Here is a 26,284-nt window from a genome sequence, read left to right on the forward strand (position 1 = left end):
TTTTCTCTCAGAAGACGCGGGGCATGACCTCAGCCCACTCACGGCTGGAGCCTCCTTGGGGGGAGCACACGGCACGAACACCTCCACCCGCACCGGGAGGGCAGATAGACTCAGGCACCTGCTGCAAATCCCAGGCCTTTTTCTTTAAACAAGTCGAATCACATGAAAATGGCCATTGTTTGTAGGTCAAGTAAGATCCAACAGCAACTTTACCTGGTTCAGGCCGACCCATCCCAGGGCTGGGCTGACCGCCCTTGCCTCTGGGGTAAAGGAGCAGAGACCAGGAGCCTGAATTCTGGGTCCAAATCCCGGCTCTGCTCGCTCTGCCACTAGCTGCAGACACTGGGCAAGCCCCTGGACCTCTCCGTTCTTCTCCTTTTTCTCCTCGGTCTGGTGAAGACGAAGTGGTGTGAGGGCTGTGATGATGAGGATCCGTCGTTAATTTAGGGAAAGTTCCAGAACAGTGAGCGCCCAGCACACACGTGCAAGTGCTTGGTAACCGTTAGTTATAGAAGCAAGACGGTCAGTAACAGAAGGTAGAACGCGGGTGAGGGCCCAGGAGGACAGGAGAGGGATCCCTAGGAAGCCCTTTTACCCACGAGGCCCCTTTTACAAGGTGTAGAGCTCACAAGTAGTGTAAAAAGCTCAGACTATAAAACTCACACGCTGATTGTGACAAAACGTCGTGGAAAAGAAGTAAGGGAGACCTAAAGAGAGAGGCGTCCCACGGTCACGGACCAGAAGACTCGCTCCCCACAGCCAAAGGCATACCACCGCTGGGAGTACTTTTAATCCAGAAAGTGCAAGACTCGGGCACTGAAAATTACAAAACATTGCTGAAAGGAATTGAAGAAAACCCAAATACACGGAAAGCCAGCCGTGTTCACAGACTGGGATATTTCCCTTCGCTAAGACGGCAGTACCCGCCCCCCACCATGGTAGTCTGCAGATCCCACATAATTCCTACCACGGTCCGAACGGCCTTTCTGCAGACAGAGAGAAGCTGATCCTGAGGCTCATGTGGAATTTTAAAGGACCCCAAATAGCCGAGAAATTCTCAACAAAGCAGGACGACTTGCCGTTCTGATCTCCAGACTTACTACAAGTCACGGTAATGAACATGGCATGGGCCTGGCATAAGGGCAGACACAGGGGCCAGCGGGACAGAACTGAGCGTCCAGAAAGAGCCGCACTCCCCTGGTCGGCTGGGCAGTAACGGTGTCTGCCACAAATGTGGTAGGACTGCTGCTTATCTACGTTCCAGGAAGGAGGCTGGACTCTTACCTCACACCATAAACAAAAAATTAATTCAAAATGGGTCAGAAACCTAAACATAAGAATTAAAGCCATGGGGGGGGGGGCATTGCGCCTGGGTGGCTCAGTCGGTTCGGTGTCTGCCTTCGGCTCGGGTCATGATCTCAGGGTCCTGGGATGGAGCCCCACATTGCCCCTCCCTGGCTCCCCCTGCTTGTGCGCGCGCTCTCTCTCTTTTTTTAAAAGATTTTATTTATTCATTTGACAGGGAGAGAGCACAAGTGGGCAGAGCGGCAGGCAGAGGGTGAGGCCCGGGCGATGGCTCGGTGCCTCCTAAGAAAAGACAGGAGATCTGGGTCCCTGCCTGCCCCCCACGGTGTGTGCCAGCCAGAGGAGGAGCCCTCCCCGTGCCCCCACCTCCTCTTGGAGCTCCAGCCTCCGGGATAGGAGAACTAAACGCGTGTCGTTTAAGCCCGGCCCTCCTCTCGGTTAGGAATCTTACTCTGACTCTGGATGAAACGGTAGGGAAGACTTCCTTTAAGGGACCTCTACCCCCAGTGTGGGGCTGGAACTTGCGACCCCGAGATCAAGACGCTGAGCCAGCCGCGCGTCCCCATATGGGAGACCCTAGTCAAGACTCTTGGCAGCGGGCCTATGACCGTAGGGAGAGAGTCTGGGCTCAGCCCCAACATGAGGGCAGCTGGGGCGGGCCGCCAGGGGGCGGGGGGCACGAGGGCGGGGGGCACGAGGGCGGGGCAGATCCGTGCTAAAGCCTGGGAGGGGGGCCAGGGACTTCTCCATGCGGTGGGGGGTCAGGGGGCGTGAGGCACGTGATCAGGTATGATGGCGATTGAATGTGGGGCTTCCTCTCTAAACTCACTTAGCAGGATTCTTGCTAAACCTAAACCTGGCGAGGCAGACCCAAGCCCGGGGCGGGGTGGGGTGGGCAAGGCACGGGGTAAGTGGAGAAGGGGTCAGAGAACCATGGCCAAAGGTCGGTCACCCAAATGGCCTCATTTTTGCTTTGTCACCTCATTAACTAATGACCTACAAACACGGTTACATTCTTAGGTGTGGGGGTTGGGACCTCCATACAGGAGTTCGGGCCCATTGGAGAAACGTCCCTGTCCCAGGACAGGGGCCGGACATCCACATGGGCCTGAAACACCTCGTGAGACAGAAAACGGGGCGTTGGGGCGCCTGGGTGGCTTCTGGCTCAGGTCATGATCCCAGGGTTCTGGGATCGAGTCCCACATCCAGCTTCTTGCTCAGCAGGGAGTCTGCTTCTCCCTCTCCCTCTGCCCTTCCCCCCATCCTACCCCCAACCCCACTGCTCCCGCCCTCTCTCTCTGTTAAATAAATACATGAAATCTTTAAAAAAAAAAAAAAGATAACGGACCTGAGGCCCCCCTGCTGTGGCAGAATGCCAAGTAACAAAGGCAGAAGGGACCGTGACCTAGAACATCCCCCCTTGGCCACCACTGTCGCTGAAACCGATTCAGGCAGACTCTCCAAGGAGGTTTCCCCCAGAGGATGCCGAGCTTGAGAAGGTCACCGGGTATTTCCAAAGCATCTCTCCAAAGAGTCTTACTGGTTACAAAGTGTGAGACCCGCACCTTCACAGAGGAGAATCCCAGTGGCCGGAGAGGGGCCACGCAGACACCGCTCTGTCCTCCGTCCCCCTCCCCCGTGCCTTCCCCCGGGAGGCCATCCCCGCGCCAATCACGAGAAGACATCAGACACATCGGGGACATCCTACACGACGTCTGTCCTGTACCCGTCACCAACGCCCGTGGCTTCACGGAAGCGCACCCACAGGAGCTCAGACGTCGGGGACCCGCTCGTGGTGCCCGGCGCCATGGGGACTGTCGGCAGAGGGACCGTTGGTTCGACTCCGGGTCTGTACCACTGGTGACTTCATCTCCGGCTTGGTTGTCTTTTAAAGACTAAATTTCTTTCAAGCAGTTGTAGCTTAACTTCCTGACTTTGACCGCTGGCTGGTGCTCATGGAAAACAGTGGTTTTTCAGAAACAGACACTAAGGTAGGGGGAAAGGGAAGCCAGGTGTGCGGCTTCCTGGGACCCATTCAGAAGAGCCAGCGGGTTCGCAGACGGACGGACCGTGCGCCCTTGCGTTCTTACTACAGAGACAGGCAGAGACACAGCATGGAGAAGACGCCGTGAGCATGTGACCTTTGGAGGCCCCCGGCCAGCTCGGTGGGTGCAGCACACGACAGGTCATCACGGAGTCACAAGTTCGAGCCCCACGACGGTTGTAGAGACGACTCAAAAATACGATCTTTGAAAAACTGAACATTTGGAAAATGGATGAAGGGCATCTGGGAATTCTGTTCCTGCCGCTTTTCTGACGGCCTGAAATTCTGTGAACATTTTAAAGCTTTTTTTAGTCCTTGGGCGCCATAGCAAATCACTACAAGCGCAGATAGCTTAAAACGACGCGAATTTCTGGTCTCTTGCTTCTGGAGGCGAGAAGTCCAAAAGGTGTCAGCAGGGCCCGCGCCTGTAGGCTTCAGGGGAGGGTCCCTCCTGCCACGCCCAGCTGGGGTGGGGTGGCAGTGGGGTGCGGCCCGAGTCCCTCCTCCTGTGCCAGCGTGACTTCCGTCTGTGCCTCAGTGGTCCCAACTTCTCTCTTCTTAGAAGGACGCTGGTCATATCGGATTTAGGCCCCCCCTTCCCGTATGACCTTCTCCTCTTTTTTTTTTTTTAAGATTTTATTTATTTATTTGACAGACACATCACAAGCAGGCAAAGAGGCAGGCAGAGAGGCAGGCAGGCTCCCCGCCTAACAGAGAGCCTGATGCGGGGCTCGATCCCAGGACCCTGGGGATCATGACCTGAGCCGAAGGCAGAGGCTTAACCCACTGAGCCCCCCAGGCACCCGACCTCCTCTTCTGTTGATTAGGGAGTCATAGATGTTATTTCTGCAGAAGGTCGTATTTACAGATCCCAGGGGTTGGTAAAAGTCTGCTGTCTGCTGTTTGGCAATCTGGGTGAGTATCTGGAAATTCTTATCCTTTTCTTGACACTTTAGTGACAGTCAGAAACGATGCCAAAATAAACAAATTCAGAGCATAATTTAAATCTCCCTGGTTTGGGGACTCCTGGGTGGCTCAGTGGGTTAAAGCCTCTGCCTTCAGCTCAGGTCATGATCCCCGGGTCCTGGGATCGAGCCCCGCCTCGGGCTCCCTGCTCCACGGGGAGCCTGCTTCTCCCTCTTCCCGGGCTCCTGTGTGTGCTGTCAAATGACTAAATCAAATCTTATAAATAAATAAATAAACACTCCCTAGTTTGAAACTGTCCAAGGGCCCTGGAGTGTGGAGGCTGACCGCTGGACCCTGTCCTCTCAGCCCGCCGCCCCCTCCCCCACTCCTATCCCTTGCTGGGCTGCACGGACCACACTGACCTTTCCTGGGTTCTTCCAGCCCCCGAGCTTGTTCCTGCCCCAGGCATTAGCGCCCTGGCTGTTTTCAGCCCAGAACATTCCTCCTTGAGAACAAGACGTGGCTCCTCCGGTCACCCGTCACCTGTCCAGGGCGCCTTCCGGAGCACCTGACCTCATACCCGCTCCCATTCACGTCTTCCTCGTTCTTCACATTAATTCTCATTAGTGGACATTTTGTTGTAAAATGAGACCCTGTTACGAGCCCCTCTCCTGGAATAGAACCCCCCAGGGGCAGAGGCCCTGTTTGAGTTTCCCTGTGTCTCCAGAGCCTGGGACAGAAGCCCGACCTGGGCTGAGCCAAGGATGCTTCCGCCTCTGTCCACACCTGGTGGCCCTGTGCCTGTCAGTCCCACGGGTGCCGGTCAGCCCCAGAACCCCAAGAGGCCGGCTCCTTAGAAGTCAAGAGCACCAGGTTTGAAATCCTGTTGGGGGTGGCCTTCCCGGGGGACCCAGGGCGCCCTCGGGGCGGCAGCCGGCGCTGATGGGGAGCGCCGGGGTGATACGTGTTTCTGAGATCAGGCCAAGCTTCCGGCGAGCTCCGGTTCCCTCCCAGTCCCCGGACCGGGCGGACAGGCTCGGAGGGCAAGCTCCGGGGCAAGCTCTGGGTCCGCGGGGCACCTGCACCGCGGGGGGCAGAAATCAGTCCCGCGGACCCCGCCGCGGGGAAGCCAGAGCCCGGGTGCCGCGTGCCCGCGGGGCGCCCCCCTGACCGAGGCCGCGGGGACCGGGGCCGGCGTGGGGGGACCTGGCGCACGGGATTCCGCGGAGCCCCAGCCTCGCGGCCGGACAAGCCCTTCCCCGCTCCGGAGGGCGCGCGTCCCATCGACACAGCAAGCAGGTCAGCACGTGAAACAGAACCGAGTACGAGTGTCCGCACCCCTGGACTCTGCGGTTCTGGTGGGGGGTCCTGGGGGCGCGCAGGGGCGGGGCGGGGTCCGGGGAACCGGGGCAGAGGAGGGCAAAGGGGCTCCCGGCCGGCGGATGCGTGAAAGGGGAGTAGAACCCGCGACCAGCGCCTGCGGTTGGGCACTGGGGCGCGGAGGAGCGGGCTCCCCGCCCAGCGGCTGTGCAGTGGGGGCGGGGAGTTGGGGCGGGGGCGGGGGGAGGGGAGGGGAGGGGGAAGGGGAGCGAGGGGGCGGGGTCCTGGGGGCGGGGTCCTGGGGGCGGGGGAGGGGGTGGGGTCCCGGCCCTGCGCCCGGCCAGTGGGGGCGGGGAGTTGGGGGCGGGGTCCCGGCCTCGCGGCCGTGCGGCGGGGGTGGGGGCGGGGTCCCGGACCCGGGGCTGGGCGGGGGGGCAGGGAGCTGGGGGCGGGAGAGGGGTGCGGCGAGAGGGAGGGGCGGGGGCGAGCGCGGCGGCGGGCGGGGCGCTCCGCACTCGGGATTGGCCGCGCGCCGGCCCCCGCCCCCGCCTCTCGGCCAATCGCCTGCGCGCACCGTCGGCCGCGGCGTCCCGGTGGCCCCGCGGTTCCAGGTTCGCGGCTCGGGTGAGCAGAGTCGGGCCCGCAGCTCCCGCGCCCGGACGCGCCCGCCCCGCGCCGCTCTCCCGCGTCCCCGTCCAGGTGAGCGCCCGCCGGGCCGAGACCCGCCCCGCCGCTGGGCCGGAGGCTCGGGCTGGGGTCCCGGGTCGGGGGCCCGGATCGCCCCCCCCCCGGCGTTGCATCATCTCCAGCCGCACGCGGCGGAGCGGGGCTGGCGTCCCGCGCCCCGGACCTCCCCGCCCCCGCGCGTCCGGGCGCCCGTGAAACGGGGGGTGCCGCGTGCGCGCGGCCCCGGGCCTGCGCCCCGACTCCCGCGGCTGTGGAGCGAACGGGGTGGGGGCGGGGTGCGATCGTTGAGTTTTCGCAGCGTTTTTTGGACGGGAAAGGGCTGTTTCGCAAAGGCTCCTTTCCCAGTTGTAGGACGCGGGAGTAAATATTGACGGAGTGGCGTCGGCGGCACGTGAGCGGGTGTCCACGGGGGGAGGGGGCGCGGGCGGGGGCAGGGTGCCCTGAAACCCCCACTTCCCCGGCCCTGAGCGAGGCGGACCGCCGGACTGGGGAGTGGGGGCGGGGCAGGGCGGGGCAGGGCGGGAACGCACGACTCGGAGCTCCTCCGGGTGACCTGGGCTGTCCCCTCCGGGCCTCGCTCTCCCACCTGAAAACTCACACTTTAAGAGAGGAGTTTAGCGCCGCCTGCGCCCTTGACCCTGACCACCCCCACCCCCAAACACGGGGCCGACTGGTGCGTGTCTGCAGAGCACGGGGTGCCCTCGGGCCGTCCTGACCCGGAGGGGTCGTGCGGTTTAAGGCGAGGCGAGAGCGGGCGGGCGGCGCCAGGTGAGGCCGCCCCGCAGGACGCACGTGCGTCCGCCCGCGGGTTCCGACCACTCCCCGAGCCGGCGCGCGACCCAGTGCTTTTGGGGGCCGCGGAGACTCGCTCGGCTTCCATCAGTGGACGCAGCAGCTCCCACCGGGCCGGAGGTTGCGCCAGGCGAGGTCAGTCGCCAGAAAGGAGGCGCGGGTGGCCAGTCCGTGGCCGGTCCCGCGGTCCAGCGCGCGCCTGCCGGGCAGGGGCGCTGCCGGCCCCTCACGGGGAGCGACGTTGGTGACGGGGGCTTCTGCAAGATGCAGGTCACCTGCCCACAGCCGACTCTGGCGACTGCCGGGGAACAGGCGCTGTTCTGCTGAGGTCTTTCCAAAAGGAGGAAGAAGGGGATCCTTGAGTGGGTTCAGGGAAGATCTGACCCCAGTAGAAGTCCACGGTCCCCTTGAAGGAACCACCGCTCTAAGGACGCTGCGGGGCAGGACAGCCGGGAGCTGGTTTCTCTCGGAATGCCCCAGCCTTGGGGGGATCCTGCACCTGCAGGATTCCCAAGGGGCGTGACTTGCAAAGGGTCCCGACCCTCCTAACTCCCTGCTGGCAGGCTCTGGCCTGGGTGTCTGTGGGGAGCCGCTAGGCTGGGCTGCATCAGGCCACCTTTGCTGGGGGAAAGAGACCCACCTGGGGCAGCCTCTGCCCTAGCCCATCACCTGGCCATCACCTGGCCAGGTGTGCTCCAGAGGAGAAAGGGAGCAGGGGAGCGGATTTGCATCTCCGTGGGAGGAACCCTGTGCACAGCTTCAGCCCAGTTCCCCAGGGCCCCCAGCCTTTTCACAGCGGAACGGCCCTACAGAGCTCTTGGGGAGCAGAGACGAGCACGTCTGGGATCTGGGGTCCCTCCTGCTTCCCAGAGGAGCTGTGTGGCAGTCTGCGAGAGACGGCCCGGAGCCAGGTCTCCTACCATGAGCTTCTGGCAGGGACTTTTCCAAACCCACAGGATTCTAATGTTTTGCTTTTGTTTTTTAAGATTTTATTTATTTGATAGAGAGGAAGAGATCACAAGTAGGCAGAGAGGCAGGCAGAGAGAGAGGGAGAAGCAGGCTCCCCACAGAGCAGAGAGCCCGATGCGGGGCTCGATCCCAGCACCCCGAGATCATGACCTGAGCCGAGCCGAAGGCAGACACTTCACTGAGCCCCCCGGGCGGCCCTGATTTTTTTTCTTTTCCCCCCACGGAACCTGCCCTACAGATGCCATTTGAAGCCCCTTTTACAACTTTGTGTTTGGTTTTGACAGTCACAGTCAAGATACCCGTCACCTCCACATAGGAACCCCTTTTATTCCCCACGCACCCTCATATAGAAAAGAAATTTTAAACTTCATTGCTTTTTCACGGCCCAGTAATATTTCTGTCTTGCGGAGATGCCGCATTCTGTTTCTCCCATCATCTGTGCCGACACCTGTCTTGTTGGTGTTGTCGCCCGCCGCGAGCCGCACTGCCACGGATGCGGTGCCCAGACACCCCCTTCCCGGTCGTCGGGGTCTGTCTGTGCCTGGGGGTGGGGGCCGACCCACATGGTGGGTGTGTGTTAACGTCTTGGGGAGCAGCCAGGGCTGCAGTTCAAACTCATACTCATTCCTAATCCTACCCCGCCCCAGGGGGATCAGCTGAGCCCAACCTCCCAGGTCTGGCAGCAGGTGTTTAGAAACGGCCTGAACGGACTCTGTCCCCTCCCTTTGGCAGATCCCAGCATGCATTCCGAGACGCCCCAAGCAGATGGGTCCGCGGCGTGCCCCCACCTCTCAGGGGCACAGCTGGGGAAAGGGAGCCTGGAGAAGGGGCCCCCGGGGGACAAAGAAGCCAAGGAACGCCTGTGGATCCGTCCCGATGCCCCAAGCAGGTGCTCCTGGCAGCTGGGCAGGCCCGTATCTGACTCTCCGCATCACCACGCCGCCCTGTAAGTGCCCGTGGACAGTTGGCAGTGGAAGGGAGGACTTTGTTTCCTGGGAGCCCCCTGGCCTGAGGTGTGGTCCCCCCTCGGAATCCCTCCGGAGGGGCGGTGAGCTGGGGCAGGGGCACCGTGTGGGGCAGTGGGCAGAGGCTCAGAGAGGCCCAGGCTTGTCTGCACGGTAGCCCGGCACCTAGACCCGTGAGCAGCGAGGGTCGGCGCGGAGCCGGTAACAAGCCGCCGACTTGGAGTGACCCGTGGGGGAGACGTTTCCTGCCCCGTGGCACGGGCCGCGCCCTCGTGTGGGAGGCCAGCCCGCGGGTGTTGGTCATTAGGAACGCGCCTGCGCTTTTGTGCATCAGGTGATGAGCGCTTCTGATCGGGAAATATTTTCCTGCCCCGGGCCCCTCGGTGGTTGGGCCGAGGCTGTCGCGTGGAGACCCGTTAAGCCTTCTGCTGACTTCTTGGATGTTTGTGATGATCTCGTGTGAAGAACTGTCCATGGAAAACTCTGTCTTTAACGAAAACCCACGATACCTGTGACCTGTTGTAGGTTCAGGAGATCTGTCTGTGATAAAGGGAAAAAAAGGACAGAAATCCTGTCTCGGGATAAAAGCTGAGTGCGCTAAACCCCAGGGTTGTCTCGTGTCCTTGGTATAATCTCCGGGAAGCGGGACAGGTAGGTGCGGGATGTGCTCCCGGGCGTGTGCTGTTTGTCCCGGGGACACTGCTGGACCAGCGCTCGTGATGCCCGGCTTGAACGTCAGAAGCGAGGACTGGAAGGGGGCGCAGGCCTCAGCTGATGGAGATGAAGAATGTCCCAGAAGCTGCAAACGGACAAGTTTCAGGGCCGGGAGCGGAGGAGGCCACGTTGGCCGCTGCTGGGCCGGGATGAGCCCTCCCGTCCCAGGCAAAGCCCAGCTGTGGGCAGACGGGCCGTGAGGCTGGGGTGTGGTTGCCGGGGTTGGGGGGTGGCGTGGCAGGGTTGGGGGGACAGCAGAGAGAGACCCAGGTTCCTACAGGCCCCTGAGCTCTAACTCAGAAAGCCCTGGGTGGAAAGGATGCTCTCTCCTGGGGGCTGTGAGACGGTGTTAGACCTGCATCTCGCATACCGGCCTGACCCATCCTCTTAAAAAACGTGTCCCTGCGACGCTCGTTCCAGCTCAGGCCCAGCGTTCCGAGGGTGTTGGGGCTGACCTGCCGGGAGAACGCAAGACCCAGGGGGCCTGGGGCCCGTGGAGCTCGGGGAGCCTCGGGTGAGGGCGCAGGTGTGCTGGGGCTGGGTGGGGGAGGGGGCCGTGTCTGGATAGACCGAAGCCGCAGGGACGTCTGGGGGAGGGGATTCTAGATGGTTCCCAGGTGGAGTGGGCTTGGGAGGAGGGCCAGGGTGGGCGCAGCGGTGAGGGGTGGGCTTTACCCGAAGGTGCTGTGGGGTTCTCCTCCAGGCTCGTCCCTGCTCGGTTCTCTCTCGGGCTCCCGCGCTGATCACCTCGGCCAAGCTTCTGGGGGGCGGGGTTTGCCCCCAAGGCCTGGTGCTGAGTCAGGAACCCCAGGTTCTCCTGCCCAGAGGGGGTGGGCCTCAGCCCTTGCCGGGGGCAGGATTTTACCTCTGCGCCTTTGACTAGTTGATGAATCAGCCCCCGCCTCACACTGAAGTCCTGGCCTCCCTCCCAGGCCAAGGTCAGGAGCCCTGGGCCCCCAGCCAGGCTCGCCCTACGGCCGCGCATCTGTGAGGCGCCTCTCTGCTGAGCTCGCCCCAGGGGGTGTCCTCTGAGCCTCTTGGAAGGCTGCAGTGGGAGGCTGGTTCCGGCTTGTGCAGGCCCCCGGGCTGGAATGCTGCCTCCTCAGGGCTGCCGGACCCCCTGGGAAGCTGGGCCCGCTGGCGCTGGGCGTGGGGCCAGGAATCTGGCCACAGCAGGTTCCTGGAGCCGTGGACCTGCTGCGTCTGAGACCCCAGAGCGTGCGTGAGAGCCAGGGGTGTAGGAAGCGGCTGCATTTCTGGAAACTGGGGTCTGTGGGGCATATTCCCAGGTGAACGCTGGGCGAGCACACCCTTGGCACAGACGGGGAGAGGGTGCGGAATTGGCATCGGTCCCCGAGGGTGAGGATGGAGGAATGTTCGTGGGGGGCCCTTCAGGAAGTACAGGTATCCAGCCCGCGCCAGCTGGGCTGTCCACACCCGCCTGTCGCCTGTCACCTGTCACCAGGTGGGAGAATGGGGATAGGCAGCCAGTCGCCGGAATCTGAAGGGAGATAGCAGGTCCGTGGTACGGAAACCCACACTGAGCTGGAGGTCCGCCTCGGAATTCATCCTGACCTTGACCCCAAGGGCACCAGGGACTTCCCCACGGTCTTTGTGCTTTGGTTTTGAGCGTGGTACTTCACACCGCCGGGGCCTGGCATTTTCTAGACGACGCTGGGTGCCCCGTGCGAGCCCTTTGCAGCCACTGTCCCCGGCCTGGTGGGCAGACGGGCAGCCCCGGGGGCCCTGGGGCTCTGGGGTTGGCATCAGTGTGTTCATCGAGGAAAGGAAAAGCAGGAATCCTGGGGCTTGGGTTGAGAGAGGGAAGGAAGTGAGGGTCCCCAGAGAAGACTTTCCGAACGGATCGACGGGGACCTTGTCGAAGTGGTGTCCTTCAGCGTCCTCGTCTGGAAGTAACGTAACGTGAGAAGTTGCAGAAACCCCGCAGAGGGGTCCTCCGTCCCTGTGCCCGGCCACCCTATGACCCCTGCTGCCGAGGACACGACCTTGGCGCAACCGGCCCCCGAGCCGAGCTCCAGGCGGGGCTCGCACGCGTCCTCCCGTGGTGTGCATGCACGCGGGTGTGCGTGTGCCTGTGACCTTCCAGCCTGCGTGTGGATCCTGTCCTCACTCGGATCCCAGGAAACCCCATTCTTCGACTTGCTTCTTGACTTACTTAAGACAACATGCGGGACTGCCAAGACTGAATAATTATGGACTCCTCTGTTTTAGGGCAAAATCTCCCAAAATCTTGCCAGATATCCTGAAGAAAATTGGGGACACCCCCATGGTGAGAATCAACAAGATTGGGAAGAAGTTTGGCCTGAAGTGTGAGCTCCGTGAGTGCCTGGTGTCCTCTGTCCAGTGGTTGGCTCGGGGGGGGGGCACAGGGATGGGGGGGTGGACCCCCCCCGGGCCCACCCACGGGGGCTTTTCCTGGCCCGTCACCCTGCAGGGGCTTCTCAGGGGCCTTTGTCTCCTTCGAGGGAGGGGCCGAGGGGCCAACAGGTGGAGGCAGGTGGGAGTTTCGGACCAGCCCCCTCCTCCAGGTGCAGGTGGGAGGTGGGAATGGAGAGGAGCTGGTTTGCAGAATCCGCAGAGACTGTGTCTGTCCCCACATCAGGGCTGTGTCAGAGCACCGGGTGGGGGCGGGGGTGGGTGGATCAGTGGGGGGCAGGGCCTCGTCCTCTCCTGATCATCCTTGGCTCCCAGTGGCCAAGTGCGAGTTCTTCAACGCGGGCGGGAGTGTGAAGGACCGTATCAGCCTGCGGATGATCGAGGATGCCGAGCGGGCGGGGACCCTGAAGCCCGGGGACACCATCATTGAGCCGACGTCCGGGAACACTGGTGAGTGTTGGGACAGGCCGGGAGGGTCCCCCGGCCCAGGGCGACCTGCTGCTGCATGCTGGCCTGTCTGGCTGGCCTCTTCCCTTGACCGTTTGCACCAGCTGCACTTGTCGCGGGAAGGGGGTGCCCCTCTCAGAAACCGCCCCACCCATCCCCAGGGATCGGCCTGGCCCTGGCTGCTGCCGTGAAAGGCTACCGCTGCGTCATCGTGATGCCGGAGAAGATGAGCACCGAGAAGGTGGGGCAGGGGTCCTCCCCGCGGGGCTGCCCCTGCATGCCAGTCCTGGTTGCACGGTGGGGGACACGCAGGCCTCTGTGTTCCTCTGCAGGTGGACGTGCTGCGGGCCCTGGGGGCAGAGATCGTGAGGACACCCACCACCGCCAGATTCGACTCCCCTGAGTCGCACGTGGGGGTGGCATGGAGGCTCCGAAATGAGATCCCCAATTCTCACATCCTGGACCAGGTGAGGGTGGGGGCTGGGGGCAGGCGTGCCCTCGGAGGCGGGGACCTCTGTTGCGGGGGGAGGTGGGCGGAGGGCGCACTGGCGGCAGGGGTGCCCGGCCCGCAGGCAGGGGTGTCTCGGCCGGTCAGGCCCTGGGCTGGAACGGCCTGTGCGGGGGACCCCGGAAGTGCCGCATGGGTGTAAAACGCACAAAACCCTTTTCTTCGGACGCTCTCTGCATCACTCGCTTCCCTTCCGGGACTCCTGGAGATGGGATTTTGTGTTCTGTGCCTGTTGAGGTTCCTAAAACTGCCCGTGCTGTGGCTACTGTCCCCTGAGCTGCCAGGAGCGTCCCGGCTCTGAGCCGTGCGCCTCCCGCGCTGTGGCTGTAGCCCCTAGCGTGTCTGACCTCGCCGTCTTTGCGCAGTACCGCAACGCCAGCAACCCCCTTGCTCACTACGACACGACCGCCGAGGAGATCCTGCAGCAGTGTGAGGGTGCGTACCCCGTCCCGCCCCGCGGTCCGTCTCCGCGGCTCCTACCCCTGCTTGCCTGGGAGTGTCCGAGTCCCTTATCCTCTCCTCGGTAAACTCCTATTTGTCCTTCAAAACCCAGCTCAGATGCCCCCCGCTCTGTGACATGCTCTGCCGAGCCTCTCCCTAGAGAGCTTTTCTCCCTCCGGTGTGCTTTTTTGGACTTTGCGTTTGCCTCTCCTCTAACACCAGACACGAGCAGTCCCGTTTGCGTGCCCAGCGGTGTGTCCTCCAGACGTGTAGGGGCTCCCGAGCTCAGGGAGCGCATGTGTCCCCGGCCGGTGCTGGACGCGTCCCTGGGCTCACGCTGTGGAAGGGCGCTTGGCGACGAGCCCCGATCTGAACGGGTGGGGGCACCTGGCATTGGCTTCCTCACGCGCGGACGGACGGAGCCCCTCGCGGTCTTCCGCACGCTCAGAGCCAAGGCCCCGAGGGGCTGTGGCGGTGTTTGCCGAAGACACTTGAGGGAGTCGTTGCCGGGTGGTGGGCCCCGTTGGCTTTCTGCTCGGAGTCTGGTGCTGGCGTGGGCTCCCGCGCAGCCGCGTTCCGAGCCCAGGAGCCAGGCGGCGAGCTCCAAGCATTGGGTCACCCTCTCCCTTGGCAAAAACCCGCGTCTGCCCCGGCGTGCGCGCCCGTGCAGACTTGTCTGCGGCCGTCGGAGCTCGCCCCCCAGCAGGCTGAGAGCGGGGGATGTTGGAGCCGAGCCTCAGGGATGTCCTCTGTCTCCTCTGTAACTCGGTTCCCTTAGTCCCATCCCCAGCCAGACTCAGCTGCCCGGGCCCCGTCCCCCAGGGGCAGCCTCCGTGGAGGGACGCACGCCACTTCGGGGTTTCCGTGGCCGTGGCCCGCCAGCAGACACCGGAATGAAGCCCCCGGGGTCACTCGCCATGAACGCTTTCAGAGATCCGGCGCTGTAATGAAAGGCTGTTGAAACACGAGAATCGTTTCTCTGGAACTTTCCCACAACCAGCCTTCAGTTGGCTTAGGTTTTCACCCATTAGTAGGCGTGCGGGTGGGGCTGGATGCTTCATCGGTGAAGCATCTGCCTTCGGCTCAGGTCATGACCCCGGGGGCCTGGGATCGAGCCCCGTGCGGACTCCCTGCTCGGGGGACCCTGCCTGTTCCTCTGCCTCTGCTGCTCCTGGTTCTTGGACGTGTGCACACGCGCGTGGGGTGTCTCTCTCTTGCTCTCCACTAGATGAAGTTTTAAGAAAAGAAAAGGAGGGGGCGGGGCGGGCCGGCTGGGTTGTGGCCGGAGGATGTTCCCCCTGACGCGGCTTCTCCCATCAGGGAAGCTGGACATGCTGGTGGCTTCGGCGGGCACGGGTGGCACCATCACCGGCGTCGCCAGGAAGCTGAAGGAGAAGTGTCCGGGCTGCAAGGTGAGTGGCCCGGGGGCTGCGGACGGGCGGGAGGTGGGGGCAGTGGACGCCGGCCCTGCCCCGAGACGCGGGCCCCGACGTGGCCACAGCTGGAGGCGGACCCGACCCATCGGGCGTCCGGGCATCTGGCCCCCAGAGCGGCCTCTGCTTTAGGGCTGAGAGTTCCTGCCATTTCTGCTTCCGGCCTTGTGTCCGGGACGGTGTGTGTGTCTGGGCCGGTCTGGGAGTGGCCCATGACCTACGTGCCCACATACTCTGGGGGCGGACTGTTGGCTTGGGTGGCCTCCAAGGACTGTTCCAGAAGCTCTAAGCTCTTAGGCTCAGGTCCCACATGTGCCGCACCTGGGAGGGCATCTGGATTTGGGGTTTAGCCCGGACCTGGGGAGGGGCTTGTAGAAACATCCAGCGGGCGGTCCGTTCTCTGCCCTCTCAGCCGCACAGGCTTCCGCTGTCCCCACAGGGGCAGTCAGCGCTTTCCTGGGGCGCCCTGCTACCCGGTTCTCCCCTGGGAGGCTCCTTCCCCCGACGTGCCGGCCCCTCTGAGTGCCCCAGAGTGAATGTTTACCTTGGAATCTGCCCAAGGCTGGGGGCGTGGGTTCCTGGGTTTCCAGCTTGGCCTGAGGCCTGGGGATGAGACCGAAGCCCCCAGGGGCCGATCTTTATCCGGCACTTGCTCGGGTCGGGACCGGCCACCTGGGCGAAAGCCAGGCCAGGCCGGATGGGACTTGTGCGCAGCTCAGGCCCCAACGCCGCCCGCTCTGCAGATCATCGGGGTGGATCCTGAGGGCTCCATCCTTGCGGAGCCCGAGGAGCTGAACCGGACCGAGCAGACCGTGTACGAGGTGGAGGGGATCGGCTACGACTTCATCCCTACGGTGCTGGACCGGTCGGTAGGTAGAGCCGGGCTGCCTCCCCGTAAGGGGCTCCAGTCCTCCGCGACGTGCGCCCTCAGACCGGCCTTCCTACGGAGGGGGCGCCGGGAAGGGAGCACCGCAGGGGCCGGTGGGCGGAGCACGGTCTTGGCGGTCGAGGCTAGGTAACCGGCGGCACCGTACCAGGCGTGTGCCGTGGCCTAGCTGGGCACAGACGTGGACGTGGCCGGTCAGACCCAGCTTTGTGTGGGTCTGTCAGGCCCCCGCCGAGGGAGGGAGCTCCAGGTGCTTCGGGCAGGGGGGCGAGGTGGACGAGAAGGACCCCAGACCGGCTCTTGAGAGGGTCTGGGCTGGGCCCCGTGGGGACATACGGGGTGCAGCGGGGGCCGCGGGACAGCTTCGGTTGCCAGAGGCAGGTGGTGTGGGACCAGCGAGAGGGAGACCGTTCTGGGTTTTCACACGTGAGAATCCCCTCCCACTCGTGGGGGGGCCGCGACCGTGGAGGGTCACGGCCTCCGGGTCCGAGGGCATCTGGGAGGCGGTACCCGCGGGCGGCCGGCCGCATCCCTCCAGGCCTTCGGTCCCGGCCGCAGGTGGTGGATCAGTGGTTCAAGAGCAACGACGAGGAAGCCTTTGCCTTCGCCCGCATGCTGATCGCGCAGGAGGGTCTGCTGTGCGGTGAGCGGGGCGCGGGCGCCGGTGTGCGGGGGGTGGGCTGGCCCTCTGCCCGCTTCCGGTCCAGGGATGCGAGAGACGCCCCCCTCCTGGGGCTGCGGGGAGGCGGCAGCCGGGCTTCTCAGGTGCCGCCCGCCCGCCCTTCGGTGCACGCTGGGCGTCGAGCCCGTGTGAGGGCAGGAGGCCGGGGAGCGCGGAGCTCTGGGCCAGTGTTCACGGGTCCCTACGTGCTCTGTGCTCTGTGTTGAACGGTCTTGCTGAGACAGGGATGTGGCGCGCAGATCAGGGGCAGCGTGAGCGGTGAGGGGCCTGGGGACACAGCAGACGCCAATAGCTTGACGGGAGAGGAAGTAGCCGTCACACTCCTGGGAAAGTAGGCACCGGGGTCCGGGTGCGCGCCGGGCACCTGGGTCCCCCACCCCGTGAGAAGAGCCCTGGCGATGCCATCAGCCATGCTGGGCTGTTCTGGGGGCGAGGCCAAGGCTCTTGGGACACTTGTGTTTCTAGTCAAGCCCAGCACTGACCTTGGAGTGGGGGGCTCGTCATCGACTAGAGTCCCCGGCCTGGAGAGGGTGTCGGGAGCGCTCTGGAGAGGCTGGAGGGCATCTGTCACACGGGCCTCAGTGCAGAGGGAGGTGGGACGACACCCCCCACCAGCTCTCACAGACCCCAAGGCCCCCGAGGGAAGCAGCTTGGTTTTGACCCCCAGGGGCTTCGGGACGGAGGGGACGGGCAGGGTAGGTGCTCCGTGAAAGCCCGCCATGGGGTCTCTGGGTTTCCCTGGGGCAGGGTCGAGTGAGGAAAGCCTGGGCCGACACAGAGCTCAGTGGGTAAGAGAGGAGGGCAGGGGGCACTGAGAAGCGGGGTGCTCCCCGTGGAGGCAGCCACTGGTGACGGCTCCCCGGGGTCCAGCGGAGCACGTCCGGGCACACGTGCACACGCGCTCACGGTCCCTCTCCGCAGGTGGCAGCGCGGGCAGCGCCGTGTCGGTGGCCGTGAAGGCGGCGCAGGAGCTGCGGGAGGGCCAGCGCTGCGTGGTGATCTTGCCCGACTCCGTTCGCAACTACATGTGAGACGCGCCCCCTCACCTGCCCGGGTCGCCCCGTCCTTCCCAGCCGCGCTCTGGCCCGCCGCCGAGCCTCCCCTGACATCTGCAGGCAGAACGTGGCGGGGTGGGGGCCTGCGCGACTCCCGCAGGCCCCGTATCCTCCCTCCTGGCCCTTGGGGTCCCTTTGGGGTCTCAGGAGTCTGTGGTTTCTCCTCCCGTCTCGTCCCCACCTCGGGTCTTCTAGACACATTTGACAGTCTGGGCCTAAAGCATCCGTCAAGGGAGGAGGGTGACAGCGGCCATGACCGCGCCTCCCTGCTGCCCTCCGTGCTCCCCTATAGCTCTGTCCAGCCTCTGGCCAAGGTGCTCCCCGGGGGGGGGGGGGGGCTCAGATGGCCCCATGGGACCTGGTGCGGAATGTGTGACCAGTGGCCTCTGAGACCCCTTCACTTTGTGTCCCGACTCTGCAGACCGTAGGCCCGGCTGGTAGCCCGGGCCGATGGCTCTGCTTGCGGGCCCGTGCGCTCTGCGGCGGTCTTGTGGGGGGCAGAGATTTAGAGACGCCCCCCCTTCGCCCACCAGAGCCTCACTGCAGCCCGGGGGCTGGGGTACGTGTCTCTGGTGCTCTCCCGGGGGCCGCGTGAGTCATGTCTGGGCTCCTGCGGCCAAACTGCCCCGAGCTGGGTGGCTCACCTGCCCCAGTCAGGAGGAGTGTCTGACTCCCAAGAGCTTGGCACGCCTGCTGCGTGTGCGATAAAGTCTGAAGGGGAGTGTGGGAGGAGGGGCGGGTGTGGGAGGGGAATGTATATGAGGTGCCCATGGTGCGGCCGGTGTCCCTCACCCCCAGGAGGGTCGCGCTGCCTTTGTCCCCAAGTGTTAGGAATGGGCTGGGGAGGAGGTGACCCTGGGGCCGCGAGGGGCCTGCTGGCCCAGGTCCGGGGACGGGAGCTGCTGTGTCCTGAGCTCGTTCAGACACGGACACGGGTCGCTGCTTGTCCAGCTCTCCCACCGGGTCCCCGCTGAGGTTCCCTCACCCTGCAGCCTCGGCCGCGGCGGGGTCTCTGCCGGACTGTGGCATCCGGCGGGGGGTGCTGGGCTCTCTGAGCGCCCGGGTCCCCCTCCGTGTGGGCAGAGGAGCGGTGAGACCCTCCGTGCGGACCCTGGTGACCTCGTGATGCCCGCAGGTCCAAGTTCCTGAGCGACAAGTGGATGTTGCAGAAGGGCTTCTTGAAGGAGGAGGACTTCACGGTGACCAAGCCGTGGTGAGGACCGCCCCCCCGAAGCCCCCCGTGTGACCACAGGGCACGTGCTCCTGGTCCCCGCCTCCTGCCCCCCCAGTTCACGGCCCGCCTTGTGCTGTCGCTCAGGTGGTGGCACCTCCGGGTTCAGGAGCTGAGCCTGTCGGCGCCGCTGACCGTGCTGCCCACGGTCACCTGCGAGCACACCATCGAGATCCTGCGCGAGAAGGGCTTCGACCAGGTGCCCGTGGTCGACGAGTCGGGGTCAGTGTCTGCAACCCCCACCCGGGACTGCACTCCGCACTGCAGGACGGGGCGGCCGCGGGGACCCATGCCGACGGGTTGGCGGTGGCCGCCGTACACACTGCAGCATGGTGGGGGGCCCGACGGACGAGTGGTCGCTGCGCAGCCCCCGGGGCGGGGAACGGGCCACGTGCACTCCTGCGGGTGGGGGACACACCAGGCCTGGCAGGCCACGCACAGGTGACCCGCGTGCACAGGCTCCCAGGACGACCCCCGTGCTCGCCCCAGGAGTCCAGGTCCCGGGGGTGGCCTCGATGCTGGTCAGAACGGAAGCCCCCAGGGGACCCACCAGTTTGCACAGTCTGCCCCCCGTAAGCCCTGCTCGTGCTGGCTGAGGTCTGAGAGGACTTGCGCCTTTGCCCAGAGGACACCATCTGACGCCAAGGGTGGCCCCGGGCATGTTCTGCCGTGGGGAAGGAAGGGGTACCTGCCCTGAGCCCTGACCCTGAGCCTGTCCCCCACCTCCCAGGGCGATCCTGGGGATGGTGACCCTGGGCAACATGCTGTCGTCCCTGCTCGCCGGGAAGGTTCAGCCGTCAGACCAAGTTCGGAAAGTCCTGTACAAGCAGTTCCAACAGGTACGAGCGCCGCTGGGCCAGCTGCGGAGACGCTGCCTGGAGGGCACGGCGTGGCCCCCCAGGGGGTCAGGAGTCAGCTGGGCCTCGGTGGGCACGACTGTCCCATAACACGGGGCCACGCCTTTCCTGGGCACGCTCATGAGGAATAACCTGGTGCGCCCGATTGTCTAGTGAGACCTGGAACATTCTGGGATACGTGCCGGGGCTGGGGGGACCCCGCGCGTGTCCTGAGACCGTGACAGGCCCCAGCACACTGAGGCCCGAGTGCTCTGGTCTCCACCTGGCGGTGAGGGGAAGGTGAGCCGTTGGCTGTTCCACGTGAGAGGGTCGGGGGTCGGGGGTCGGGTCCCAACCCCGGGACGAAGGTGCTGCTCCCCCTCCCCCAGCACGCGGCTGCAGGCCCTTCGGAATCGAGGGTTGCTTCCACTTCCGCCGCGTCTCTCGGGGCCTGCAGAGCCCCTCCCGCCACGCCACCCCCAGGAGAGCTCGCCCCCCGGCCTGGACCCCCACCCCCTCTCCTCTGAGTCCGCCTGCTTCCTCCAACCGCGAGCACCCCCGCTGCCCTGGCCTGCCCCTCCTCGCAGTCCCCTGAGCCCCCGGCTCCGGTCCCACGAGTGTGCTTCCTGTCCGCGAGCGCCGTGAGGCTGAGGCCGCCTGGCCCCCGCGCCCCTGAGCCCGGTGTCCCGTGCGAGTGGCTGGGCAGCCCGGCTGAGCGCTGGTGGCCTGCCCACGGGCCCCGCGGCCGCCAGCGGTCGAGCTCCCTCCTTTCCGTCTCGGGAGGTGTGACTGCCACGCGGTGAGCACGTCCCACACATCCCAGTTCACAGTTGGGACAGGACACCGTCACCCGTCACCCCAAAGGCTTCCCGCACTCCTCCCTGACCCCCAGCGCCACGGAGGCCACGCCCGTCCTGTCCTCGCGGTGGCGTGTGCCACGTGTCCGGCTGCTTCCCCACGGCTCACTGATGCGTTCTCCATCCGCAGGGGGCCGCACGCGCGATCTGTCTCCTCCCTGCCCACGGTCTGTCCCCTCCCTGCTCGCGGTCTGTCCCCTCCCGGCTCCACTGCCTCTCAGTCCTTTAGGAGTTGATTCCGTGGGCGCCTGGCTCCTCCCTCGGCGAGTGGCTGCCCCCGCGCTGTGGCCTTCCGCAAGCCGGCGTGGCTCCCCTGCCTCTCACTGTGGGGGGGTCTCCGCGCTGGTGGCCGCTGTGGTTTTGTGCGTGCGCGCTGCTGGCAGAGCCTGAGGACGGACAGGCAGAGCGGGGCTGCCACCTGCCTCCCAAGTCTGTTTTGTTCCTCCCTTAGAGGCCACGCCAGCAGGTCTGAGCCTTCAGAGCACGACTGAGCCCCGGGCAGGGCCCCCCACTGGCTCTGCTGCTCTAAGGACCCTCAGGGTCTCCGTGTGGGGACCCCAGTGTCCTGCCACCCAGATGCTGGGCAGGGCCGGCGGGAGCAAACCACGAAGGGGCCCTGGTGTGCCCGCTCCACTCCGGGTACCACGGGGCCGGCGCAGACGGAGGCAGGATGTCGTCCTTCGCCAGGCGTGCGAGGCTTCCGTGGACCAGATCCTGTCTGGAGGCGAATGCAGGGTCCACGGGATAAAGCCTGGGTGGGACCCGTGTCGCGGGCACCCGGCAGTGAGCCGCGGCTGCCCCGACCCCTGGCTCTCCCTGACCCCTGCGGTCGTCTTGGCCACATCACGTCGGACCTGCCGAGGCGCGTTCAGGGGCACTTGGCTCCCGCGGGCAGCGCTGCCGTGCTCGGCCTGCCCCAGCGCCCGGCGTGGCTACGGTGGGGCCCCGCTGACCCTCTGCCCGGCCCCGTGAGCAGGCGTCTTCTCACGGGAGGTCGCCCCCGTTACCAGAGCCAGACGGGAAGGGCGCCCGGCTAGGCTCTGGCATGGCCAGCCGGTTTGGAAGTCAGGCGGGGACTTGTGCAGCTCGCATCTGATCAGGACTTCCTCGCTGTGTGGCTGGAGAGGGTCGTCCAGCCCCTGCGGCCCCTCCCAGGGCACTGACACCCATGGAGGCCGTGGGGACGGAGGACTGTCCCGGTCCGTGAAGGACTTTCTTGGGATCGTGAACAGACGACCCGAGTGTTTGGCTAACGCCAAGGGACCCTTGGGGCTGGGCTGCGGGCGCCCCGTCTGTAAGTCCCCTTCTGAGAATCTCACGGTGTGACCCCGAGGGGGGATGACCCCGCCTGAGGGCCTCACAGGGCTCCCCTCTCCCTCCGGGCCCCTTAAAACTGGAAAGAGCTTTCAAAGGGCATTAAGGTCTCGCATGAGTTCAACTCGCAGGGAGGTCACCTTCGATCACTGCGAACATCATCTCCCTGGGAGGGACGAGTGTGACGAGCCCCCACCAGGGTCAGGGAGCCCCGACCCGGAACAGCCTTCTCAGACTGATTTCTAAATGAATGTAGAGTCTGGGGCCATTGAGGCCTCTCGCTGACGCACACATCTTCCCTCTGGACGTGAGGTCATGTGGTTCCCCGGCTCCCAGGCGTTTGGGCCGAGAAACCTCATTTCAGGTCTTTCCTGAGGTGTGAGGTTGGCTACTTGGGGGGAAGCGGGTCCGGGCAGCCCTTCCCAAGGGGCTGGACCCGCCTAGACCTGGGTGCGGGGTCAGCTGGTGGTGAGCTGTGGACCGAGCGGGATGACAGGCCTGGGGATAGGGACCACCGTGGGCCGGCCTTGTTCCCCCCCACCCACCCCAGCCCTGGAGGACCAGGGTCTCCGTGCCGTGGCTGGACTTCCATCCCCCCTCCTGATTTTCCTTCCTGGATCTTCTGTCCACTCTGTAGTCCTCCAAGTCCCTTCCCCATCTGGTCGGAAACACGCTTCTGTGAAGCCGCGTGCAGGCGCGTCTGCTCGCGTTCGTGTTTGAAAGGTGGACCCAGGTGTCCTCGTCCTTCCTCGCCGGTTCTCCTCTGTCTCGGGCGCCCAGGGCGGCGCTGAGTTCCCACAGTCCCCTTCTCTGCACCGTCTCCTCTCGTTAAGTCTCGTGCTGGTGTCCGTCTGTCGCAACGCGTGACCGATGTCCATTGTTCGCAAAGGCTGGCTGAGGTGGGGGTTCTGTCTTGGTCTCCTGGGGTCTCCGGGCTGTGACGTGCCCCCGTTCCGGTATCCCGCCGAGCGATACTGCGTGTAAGCCCCCCCACTCCACCGGTTTGCCCCTCGTCTCTTTACCGGTTTCGCCTTTCCCAGAATGGCCAGACCGAACGGGGTCAGACCGTGGGACGCTCTGCCGGCCGCTTCCGTGCAGGGTTGGGTACAGGACGTCCTGTGTCTTTCCAGGGACTGGTGGCCCGTCTTCGCGTCTGCTCACGTTCGTTGTGCGGCCCTCTCCATCCTGTGTTTTATTTGTGCCCGGCCTTTCCTCGGCTTTGCCGCCTTCACTGGACGGCCCGGCAGGCAGCGCCCACGGTGGCGGCAGCTCTCCGGCTCCGGCCGGGCTGCCCCCGGGCGCACTGAGCACCGCTTCTCTTCCAGATCCACCTGACGGACCCGCTGGGCAAGCTCTCGCACATCCTGGAGATGGACCACTTCGCCCTGGTGGTCCACGAGCAGATCCAGTGTGAGTAGGGCCGGCTCCGGGCTGGGCTGGGACCGGGGCAGGGGGCGGGTGGGAGCGCTGCGGGGCGCCGGCCGCCACGGCCCGACCCCAGGTTCCGTGCGCCTTCCTGCCGTGAGCTGTGCGGGCAGGAAGGCTCTCGTCCCTCGAAGGGCATCTGGGGAGTTCGTGGGGAGTCGACCTTCAGGTCCCAATGGCCTTGGATTGTGGCTCCGAGGGACCCCCCTGTGGGCCTGCCTGGGGGGTCCGCTGCTTTGGAGACCACGGGGCGTTTGGACTGCTGGTCCGGTTCTGGTGATGGTGAGGCCTGGGGACGTGAGAGTCAGGCGGGGCCTGGAACCTGTCCACCCTCCCAACAGAGGGCTGCTCTTGGGGCCGGGGCGGCCCCGAGTCTAACCTTCTCCCGTCCTTGGCTCCACAGCGCGGGACCTGGCCTTGTCGGGCGTGGTGGGGGGGCCCGCAGGTATGTACGCCCCGCCCGCCCTGGAGACGGCTCGGGGTCAGAAGCGCAGCCTCTGAGGGCAAAGGAGGGTGTTCAGGGCCCTGGAGCCCCAAGCTTGCGTGCGAGGGTTCCCCCTCCTAGTGTCCCATTTACTCCTATCTGAGCATCTGGTAAAAACAAAACAAAAGAAAAAGAGCCAGGAGGTCCAAGTTCGGGGTCCGGGAATAAAGTTTTCTCGGAGTCACACTCAGCAGTGCTTCCTGCCATGCCGGCAGAGCCGAGCCGTCATCACGGACCGCGTGGCCCTTGGCACGCCTCGGCTGCGGGCGAGTTTCTCCTGGAGGGGCCTGGAGGGCGGGTCCCAGGGGCGCCTGTAGACCCCCTTTGCCGGTGCTCCCTGCAGTGCACGGGGCTCTTCTGGCTCTTCCCCTGGTGTCTTCCCGAGGTACCCCCCGTGCCTTCCCGACCCCCGCCCTCTGCCACCTCTGCCCTCAGTGGCCACGCAGAGTGGTGCTGGGCAGGGAGGTGGGACCTGGGCCCTTCCCACCCGCTCCTCGGCTCTGCCGGTCCTCCGTGGGTAGCTCACGGCTTTCCAGGGACACCAGCAGCATGTGTGGGTGTAGGGAGAGGTTCAGTATCAGAAACTGGCTCCCGGGACGAGGTCGGCAGGTCCCAGGGGCTGCAGGGTGAACGGGCAGGCCTAGGGCCCCGAGAAGAGCCGATATCTCAGTTTGAGTTCAAAGATAGGAACTTCTCTTCTTACTCAGGGAGCGGCAGTCTTTGTGTTCTGTTCAGGCCTTCGGCTGATTAGGTGCGGCTCACCAGGCCAGGGAGGGTATCTGCTGTACTCCGCAGACCCCATCAAATACCTGGGCTCGCCCAGACAGCCAGAATACGTTTGACCAAATATTTGCGCGCCCTGTGACTTAGCGAAGCAGACATGTGAAATTAACCGTCTCCCAAGCCCTCTGCCCGTCGGCAGCACAATGTGGCAGCCACCAAGAGAGAGGGACACGGGTCTGACGACAGCCCGGAGCCGTGAGCTGGTGTGGTTCGTGGGTGTGGGCAGGGTTGGAACTTCACGCCAGAACAGGAGCGCCGGCCACCAAGGGGGCCCCGCAGAGGAAGTAGTGAGACGGGGCGTCGGGCCCAGCAGGCCTGGTGGGAAGAAGCCAGGACCCCACTCTGTGCGGCTTCACCCAGATGGCTCGTGCCGGAGGACGGCTGCTGTTGGGGTCGGCTTGGGCGCTCCTGGGGGGACACTCAGGCACCGGCTGGGCCCGGACGTGGGCAGGGCCGCGTGTCCCCGCGTGCACACCCAGGCACCTTTATACCCTCCCGCCCTGTTCGTCCTCAGACCACAGCGACGGGAAGTCCAGCAAGAGGCAGATGGTGTTCGGCGTCGTCACGGCCATCGACCTGCTGAACTTCGTGGCTGCTCGGGAGCGGGAGCAGAAGACAAAGTCCGGACCTGCTGGGGCCACCGTACAGCTCTGACGCCACTGCGGGGGTCCGCGCTCTGTGGCTTCTGACAGCCCGAGCGCACACCCCATGACTGCCGCCTGCCTGCCGCTGGGCTCCGCTCTCCCGTGATGGGCAGCAGGGAAGGTGGACGACGCTGAGCCCGCGGCCCGCAGGAATGTTCATTCCCCTTTATTAACAGCTGGCTACCCCTGTGGGCCTATTTATGGTTTGTTAGAGTAGCGGGCTTCCTTTAACTTTCTTCTAACCCGTTTCAACACGAAAATCCGAGTAGAGCCCAGCCAGGTGGAGGCACCCACGCGACCACAGGAGCAGGGTGGGTAGAAACAGCAGCGGGTGCTTTTTCTCGGTCCCTCCGGGGACGGGGAGCCACAGAAAGGCGTCTGGGAAAGTGGGGTGCGTGTGATGCCCTTCGCACGCAGCAGGGTCTGCTTGGGGCTGGGTTGCTCAGAGGGACTTGTCTGGGGTTTTCTGATTGAGGTGACATTCCCATAACATGCAGTCAGTTTAAAAACGTCCTGTTCTCGGGGTCACGTAGCCAGTCCCCTCCCCGGCCTCTCTGGCAGCTGCCAACCTGCTTTGTGTCCCGGTGGGTCTGTCTGGATCCATCACATAAACGGAATCCTGTGGTTCGGCCTTGCATGTCTGGCTTCTGTGGCTCAGCGCGACACTTCTGGAGCTCACCCGCCCGTAGCGGGCAGCTCTTCTCCTGCTTAGGGCCGAGTGACTTCTGCCGCGCTGCGGGACACGGCTCATCCCTTCATGCACCGCGGCGGGCGGGCGTCTGGGTGGTTTCTGCTGCCGTGAACCCCGATGTGTGCCCAAGTATTTGCGGGTCGGCTTCGAACTCTCTGGTTCTGCACCCGGCCGGAAAGTGCTAGGTCACGTGATAATGCCGCACATGTGCATGTGTGCATGCATGTGTGTGCACGTGTGCATGTGTGTGCGTGCGTGAGTGCACATGCGTGCATGCAGCTCCCACCAGGCTATTGCGCAGCCACGGCGCCTGCTTCCGCCCCCACCCGCCGTGCTCGGGGTTGCAGTTCCTCCGTGAGCTGGTCCACAGTTGCTGTGCCCTGGTTCCAGGCATTCTGCCTGTGTTTCCCCAGTGACTGGTGACGCTCAGCATCGTTATGCTTTTTGGTCAGTTGTAGGTCTTGGCAG

At 64.6% G+C, this 26,284-nt stretch overlaps 1 protein-coding gene across 6 annotated transcripts; it reads left to right on the top strand.

The window, feature by feature from the left end:
- Positions 1–5,351: 5,351 nt before the first annotated feature.
- CBS (cystathionine beta-synthase) lies at positions 5,352–25,756 on the top strand. 6 transcript variants are annotated; one of them, XR_013966879.1, is made up of 18 exons: positions 6,160–6,274; positions 8,756–8,969; positions 11,935–12,041; positions 12,415–12,549; positions 12,708–12,787; positions 12,879–13,013; positions 13,420–13,489; positions 14,816–14,907; positions 15,672–15,797; positions 16,373–16,457; positions 17,418–17,523; positions 18,687–18,764; positions 18,870–19,004; positions 19,513–19,621; positions 23,115–23,199; positions 23,618–23,659; positions 24,996–25,195; positions 25,262–25,756. XR_013966879.1 is itself a non-coding variant. In XM_080804603.1 (17 exons), the coding sequence occupies exons 2-17, from the start codon at positions 8,764–8,766 to the stop codon at positions 25,133–25,135; spliced, it is 1,731 nt and encodes a 576-aa protein (XP_080660729.1). In that variant the 5' UTR covers positions 5,352–5,554; positions 8,756–8,763; the 3' UTR covers positions 25,136–25,756. The 6 variants fall into 6 exon arrangements, 4 of the variants coding, with proteins under 4 accessions (XP_080660729.1, XP_080660730.1, XP_080660728.1 ...); XM_080804603.1 differs by lacking the exon at positions 6,160–6,274 and adding an exon at positions 5,352–5,554 and having other exon boundaries at positions 24,996–25,756; XR_013966880.1 differs by lacking the exon at positions 23,618–23,659.
- The last annotated feature ends 528 nt before the right edge of the window (positions 25,757–26,284 follow it).

Source organism: Martes martes, assembly GCF_963455335.1.
Source record: "Martes martes genome assembly, chromosome: 1".
NCBI lineage: Eukaryota > Metazoa > Chordata > Mammalia > Carnivora > Mustelidae > Martes > Martes martes.